The 6,937-nt window shown below is 40.6% G+C and overlaps 1 protein-coding gene across 1 annotated transcript; it reads left to right on the forward strand.

Annotated features, from left to right (window-relative positions):
- The first annotated feature begins 1,118 nt into the window (after positions 1-1,118).
- On the forward strand, positions 1,119-3,067 carry LOC117145665 (probable citrate synthase, mitochondrial). The gene is made up of 5 exons (XM_033311400.1): positions 1,119-1,273; positions 1,322-1,527; positions 1,597-2,368; positions 2,433-2,855; positions 2,911-3,067. Exons 1-4 carry the CDS (start codon positions 1,229-1,231, stop codon positions 2,844-2,846), a joined length of 1,437 nt encoding a protein of 478 aa, XP_033167291.1. The 5' UTR covers positions 1,119-1,228; the 3' UTR covers positions 2,847-2,855; positions 2,911-3,067.
- The last annotated feature ends 3,870 nt before the right edge of the window (positions 3,068-6,937 follow it).

Below are 6,937 nucleotides of genomic sequence, written 5' to 3' on the forward strand. Positions count from 1 at the left end.
TGAATATCTGAATGGCCGACTCGAAAATTCGCGAAAGGATTAAATGCCACTTGAATGCGGCAAGGCCACAATCGTATTCGCTAATTGAATGTTAATTAATAAAAAGCAAAACTGAATGGCACAAAAAAAAATAGGGGAATAATGAGTGGATAAACTCGGAGTGGAATACTTGTTGACTGAATGCCCATTTACGGAGAATTCAAGCCGGAAAAGGTGCACAAAAAGCGTAGGGAGATCTACCGCGCGATGAAGTTTTAATTTCCATTTGATGGCTGTTAGTGAAGCAGTGCAAAAATATTTTCATATTTATACGTTTTATTTTGAAAATACATTTTTTTTTGTATGAATTTTGTGTAAAATATGTTTTAATTAAAAGAAAAGTTTTATGTAGTTTTTCTCGCTGGGCCCCTTTTGAGCGCCGGCTGATTGCCCCAAAGCTGGACAAAATCAGAACGGCAAACAAACAAATATAAATTTGCTGGGCAGCAGCAATGGCAATAGCCATGGTGGCAAAAACCGAAAAATTCCCCAAAGTGCAGCAATGGCAGATGAAAAACGCTGCCAAAGTACCAATTCCACTCACTCATGCTCGCAATCCCCACATCTCCGCACAAAAGCCCTCTGTTTCTGGCAGATGAGCCAAAGTAACGTTGAATTCCCCAATGGCCCAAAAACTACAAATAGATATTTAATTTTTTGCAATCCCATACACAGTTTTCACAGTCGAGAGCGAAAGTGTGTGTGTGCTAGTGGGTGGGCTTTTGGTGCCACACAAATGACCCAGAAATTTCGTTAAGCGACAAACAAACAGGAATTAATTTTGGTTGTAGCTTAAAGTTGGTCCCTGGAAACACTCGACAAATTGCGGACAACTATTTAGCCCCTTTTGGCCTTAGACGACCACATTGAAATGCCATGGAATAACACTGCACTTAAATCAGGACTCACCAGGGACTACAAGAAAATCATTTGTTTTTGAAGAGAAAGCTGCAGCTGTGAATTATGGAATCTGGCTCTAAAGATTAAATAGTTTGGTTTGGCATATTAAGGGAATCGACTTCATTTACATTTTTGATTTGAATATCCACAAGCTACCATTTTAATCTATTGACGCTTGTGAATATCATGAAGTAGCCTGTGTTTCTAATCTCTAGCTATTCATCTGTTTCATAAATTCCGTTTGGTCACAATATAAAAACTAAATTTACTTTTCGCGAATACTTTCACTATGCAAAGAACCAATAACTACAAAAGCTTCAAAATCTTCTTCAAGGTAATTTATATAATTGGTGTAGAATTTGCGCTGACCTTTTTGTTTCAGAGCGTTCCATGTCGTTCATATCCCGATTGCAAAAATGGTAAAGGCAAAGGCATAAAGGCCAAGTTGGCAAAGAAAATTCCTATAGAACGTGAAAAGTTTTTGGGTATAAAGTGTCTGCACGGCCAGAAAATAATTGGCCAGATCAGTGTTAATAGCGTAATTGGAGGAATGCGAGGACTGCCACTTTTGTTTTGCGAGACATCGAGGTATGTTTAGTAAAATGGTTTTAAAATTTGGTTTATTTACAATATAGTTTTTCTTTTTTCCTATACCAGCTTGGACAAGAACAAGGGTATTTATTACCGTGGAAAACTGCTTAAGGATGTGTGTGCCAAACTGCCACGGGTGCAAGAGGGCACACAAGAGGGCACTCCCGAGGGATGTTTCTTCCTGCTGACCACCGGATTGATGCCCACGAAGAAGGAGGCGCAGGAAGTGACCAAGGAGTGGCTGAAGCGGGGCTCAGTTCCGCGCTACTGCCTCCGTATGATTGACTCCATGGACAAGCGGGTGCATCCGATGGCCCAGTTGTGCGCCGCCAGTGCCTGTCTCAATCCGCAGAGCCAGTTCGTCGAGGCTTACACCAAAGGGGCGCGGCGTGCAGACTACTGGAAATACGCCTACGAGGATTCAATGAACCTCATCGCCATGCTGCCCACCGTGGCGGCTTCCATCTATGCTAACGTGTTTAAGGATGGCGAAGGTTCACGGGAGGTCAACCATAAGGAGGACTGGTCCGGCAACTTCTGTCGCATGCTTGGGCTACCCGAAAAGGATTTCGTTGATCTTATGCGGCTCTATATGATCCTGCATGCAGATCATGAGAGCGGCAATGTTTCCGCCCATGCTTGCCACCTAGTCGGAACGGCGCTCAGCGATCCCTTCCTGTCTTTCTCGGCCAGCATGTGCGGCCTGGCTGGGCCACTTCATGGTTTGGCCAATCAGGAAGTGCTGGTTTGGCTGACAAAGCTTAGGAAGGCTATTGGCGATGACCCCTCGGATGAAGAGCTAAAGAAGTTCATCGACGATACGTTGAAAGGGGGGCAGGTGAGATTGATTTCAGGATCAATTCCTGATCAGTAGTAGTAGTAGTATTATACTTACATTCCAGGTCATTCCCGGCTATGGACACGCCGTCCTTCGAGACACCGATCCCAGGTTCGTCCTGCAGAACGAGTTTGCCATGAAGCACTGCAAGGATGATCCGGGCGTAAAGCTGGTGACGCGCCTGTGGAAGATCATACCAGAGGTGCTTAAGAAGCTCAACAAAGTGGCGAATCCTTATCCAAACGTCGATGCCCATTCGGGCGTCCTGCTGCAACACTACTGCCTAAAGGAGCTGAAGTTCTACACAGTTCTTTTCGGAGTTTCTCGGGCGCTGGGAGTTCTGTCCCAGCTGATTTGGTCCAGGGCTTTGGGAGCCCCAATTGAGAGACCAAAGTCATTTTCCTCCACCGAGATCTGCAGATTCATCAATGAAGCGGACAAAAAGGCAGGAAAAAAGAACAATAAGAAAAAGTGCTAAAGAACTGAGGTGAATGTTTGCTTTCATCAAGCTAAACTTTCTACAATTATTTTTTTTTTTTTAGATAACAGCCGATGTTTGTATGTGCAATAAAAATTCAAATAAAAATTAGAAAAAGATATTCCTGCTGTAGTCATATTTAATATGAATGCGTTTGACATGCTGTAATTGGCTTGAGATACTCACATCTGGCATTTTATATCTGAGTATGATATAAGAGAATTTGGGGGATGGAATATCTTATTTTGGTCCTGGAGTTGTAATTATGACATTGGCCTAAATAAATCGCATTTCCATTGCTTTGATGTTGGGTTCTCCCAAAAACGTGTCTAATATCCATTTCCCCCGGCATCATTTGGTTTCTCCCTTCCCCAAGTGAATCATAAATCAGTCGTGTAATCCAAGCTTTGCACAATTAAAATGATTAAATGTAAGCCATTTTAATTACAGTCGAAGAACGGTTGCAATGAGTAGAATAAGTCTCAATAGTTTGGCCACAAATTAATTGAAATTGTTGAGATACCGCTAAATGTGAATTGGATTCTACGCAAATACTCAACAGAGACTTCGATAATCTGGACAAATCAAGGATATAAATGTGTGCATGCAATTCCCCTGCTGCTATTCTCTATGCCAACCGATTCGAATTTCATTGAATGTACTCATGATTATTGTAATTTTTATAAAAGCATTCCATCAACTGATTGATTTCAGTTCAATTTCTCCCATTGTGTTTGGCTTACCCCTTTCCATTTCCATTTTTAGTTTCATTGAAACGGCCGGTTGTTTCTATGACTGATATTTTATTGTTATTTTTATTATGCAAGTCCTTGGGGATTATTAAGCCAGGTCCCTAGATAACACTCTCTTGTATTTCATAATCATTTTTTAGCGAAAATGTTTATTTGGCCTACATAGCAAGTGACCCACTGCGAAGTAGAATTCTATGCATTTGCATATTGGTAAAGGTATGATCTTATGTAATTTTGTAAATTCCATACAATTTTAATTACTAAACTTATCGGCAGTAACACTAAACATATCATTCTTATATTAACATAATATGTCTCACCTTATAACCGACAATTAATCGAATTTTAATTTTCCAGCTCTCCCCACACACAAATGAATACATTCCCGCCCCTTTTGGCAACCATAATAATATGATCATGAACTACTTTTTCCCGTCCGGTCCTTAACTTATTATTAATTGCTTTGAGCATGGGAGGTTTTTCGACGGAAATGGGAAATGAGGATGCGATAGGGGGGAGCTGAATGTAAATGATAAAAGTTGAAATATGTTTACCCAAGCTGGTGGGAAAAATAAGCTGCAAAACGTTTTAATAAAAGTATTTACTATTTTCCCGCACAGTTATTTTATTGTTGAGGGAAATCACTAAAAACTTTTTCATTGCAATTCAGTGCGCAGCTACACGCCGCTTTTTTCTCTCGTTTTTTTTTTTTTTTTTGTATAATTTTTTCAAACATAATTTGAAACTGTTTTTGGGTGGGCAAAATGCGGAATCACGCTTCTGGCTTATATGTTCGCTGCTCCAGTGGCCTTGGATGTCAGAAAAGGAAAGCGAATCCCACCCCAACACTCACACACGCATATATATGCACACACGCTCAAATTCACCCACTTGAGCACGCACACAGCCACAAAAATGGGCGGCAAGGGAACGAAACACATCCGCATCAACCATGTTCCTGTCCATGTGGCCGCTGCTGTCCCGCCGCTTGGCCAGACCCAAAAATAAAACCATGCTCGACTTCCATCTGGATGTGGGACGCGTGTGTGCGGCAGTGGTAGTCATATAAAATGTTCGCACATATGCCAACTTGCTTTCAGCCATTTGCTGCAATATTAAAACAAAAGTAATGCGAAAGTGCTTTCCAACCCATCGCGCTCGTTGCCGCCCACAGGGCGTCCTCCCTCCCTCTTCTCTTCTCGCTCGTCTAGAAAGAAAACAAAACCGTAGATTAAAAATTTTTCGAAATTGTGTCTGGCATGCAACTATGTGGGGATATTTTAAAAACTGACCAGGGCATGCCATCACTCTCATTACAAGAAACAAAGTTGAAAGGGTATGATGGAACTGCACAACATCAATGCCCAAACACATATATGACAGGAAACAAACTATGCCCAGCATACTCTTACTAAGTATCATACTGGTTTTGCTTACTTAGTATCTAAACTTACGCGGTACCTTGGGTTCGACTACACTGGTGGGTTTAAAAAATCAGTTTCTCTTGCCAAAAACATAAACGAATTAGCGATAATGGGATTTTTTGGAGTTTATCTTGAAAAGGAATAGCAAGAATGCTGCTCTGATAACTATAACTTCGTCTGGGCGCCACAAAAAATGTTGGCAAATAAAACACTCTCGGCTGCATTCTGAAAACTTTCACTTAAAGCCGCGCTTTTGTCTTGCATTTCGCGTGCGGTCTCATTTCATTAACTTCCGGTTAACTTTAAGAAGACATTCTGAGTGACTCCAACCAAGAAGTGCTTTGTGTTTCGCATATCTTCGTAATCGCTTTCATTGCTTGAGAGAGAACGGGGAGCTTCTTAAATTGTGCCTTTTTAAATGCAAGCGAAATGTGGCTAAAAAGGAAGCGGAAGGGGGCTGAGGAAGGATGAAGGCAGTGGGGGCAATGCAATAACTTCCTTATAGACCAAAAACTTTATGGCTGCGCCAGCAGCTGCACTCGAGTCGCTATCAAACCAGAGTATTAAGCCCCTCCGGCTTTCAGTTTCCTTTCCCCCGTCGCAATGTTATTGTATTATAATGGTCTCCAGCGCGGACCAAGGCTGCTTGTGGATCTGCGTATGTTCTATTTTTTAAGATATGTATGCAAAATAAGTTGCAGTTGCTTTCGACAAAGGCGACTTGCAGACAAACACATCCAGACATTGTGAAAAATAACTATGTGTATGTCTGTATGCTATGTGCTATATATGCGTATGTTTGTTGGGCTGAGTGAAAAGTTTGCCGGGTACGCAGGAAAATTATAATTCTTCCTCTCTAAACAACGACTGGCCAAAGGAGGAAAGGACATGCTGAACGAGCAGCAGTAGTAACTGACTGAGTGCCAGTAACGGTTGGCTTCTATGTGGCAGTTTTCCGGAAGTTTCCCAAATAAATTGCCCCAGATTCTTCTCTGCTTTAATATTTTATACATATTAAATGTACTTTCCTAATGACTTTTATAAATTGCTATGGTCTTCGAGTGGAGATTATTTAAAATGGATATCATTGAAATGCTCATTTACTTATGTATGAAACACATGTGCCTCGAAAAACGTTCCCTGTATTTATTAATTGTTTAATTATTTCGATGTTTCTTTCGTATTTATTTTCCATATAATTAAATCATTTTTAATTACAGGGTTAATGAAAACAATGTATTATACATTGTTATTTAAATAAATCGCTATTAATATTGATTTGGTCGCTAATGAGAGATGCATTATTGGGTTTATTGTCTGAAATTGATGATTTTTTAATGTGCCATTCGTGCATTCTAGTCTCCTTTGATATCTGATATTTTGGCTAATTGCTATTGTTTAACAATTTTAAATTTAAAAAGGACAAAAAAATTTTATGTTTATATTCCATGTATGCTGTTAATTCTTAAATTTGTATTAGAATACATAAAAATAAACAGCGTTACGGCTTTAACTGTTTCCCAAGCAGAACTTTTCAATGTTCTACCTTTTATATTGCGCCCATTTTACAGCCAGCTCCTTTTTTCTGCTTCTCTCTGGCGTTTACTATTTCATTTTCCAGTCGAAGAAGTATTCGCACATAGTTTTGCCCGGCGGAATGTGCTAAAAGTGCCGGCAGGTAAAAATAATTGCGATTATACTCGCTATTTTTCCGCACAGCAACGCTGTGCTAACACTAAAAGGGAGTGGTGCTGGGAATTGCGGAGTTGGATGGGGAATTTACCTTTTCCGGACAGACAGAAGATGGAGTGAATGCGTCCTGATGGCATTCTGGTTTCAACGAAGGATCTTCCAGTTTGGCCCCCATTTTCAACGATTTCGATTTGGCTCATTTCTGTGTGGAATACGAAACCAC

Source organism: Drosophila mauritiana, chromosome 3R (genome assembly GCF_004382145.1).
Source record: "Drosophila mauritiana strain mau12 chromosome 3R, ASM438214v1, whole genome shotgun sequence".
In the NCBI taxonomy this organism is placed as follows: Eukaryota; Metazoa; Arthropoda; class Insecta; order Diptera; family Drosophilidae; genus Drosophila; species Drosophila mauritiana.

Excerpts from the sequence above, each read along its gene's own strand:
- LOC117145665 (XM_033311400.1), top strand. The coding sequence starts at position 1,229 with ATGCAAAGAACCAATAACTACAAAAGCTTCAAAATCTTCTTCAAG. Across the intron at positions 1,528-1,596 it reads TTGTTTTGCGAGACATCGAG|CTTGGACAAGAACAAGGGTA; the intron begins GTATGTTTAGTA and ends TTCCTATACCAG. Across the intron at positions 2,369-2,432 it reads ATACGTTGAAAGGGGGGCAG|GTCATTCCCGGCTATGGACA; the intron begins GTGAGATTGATT and ends CTTACATTCCAG.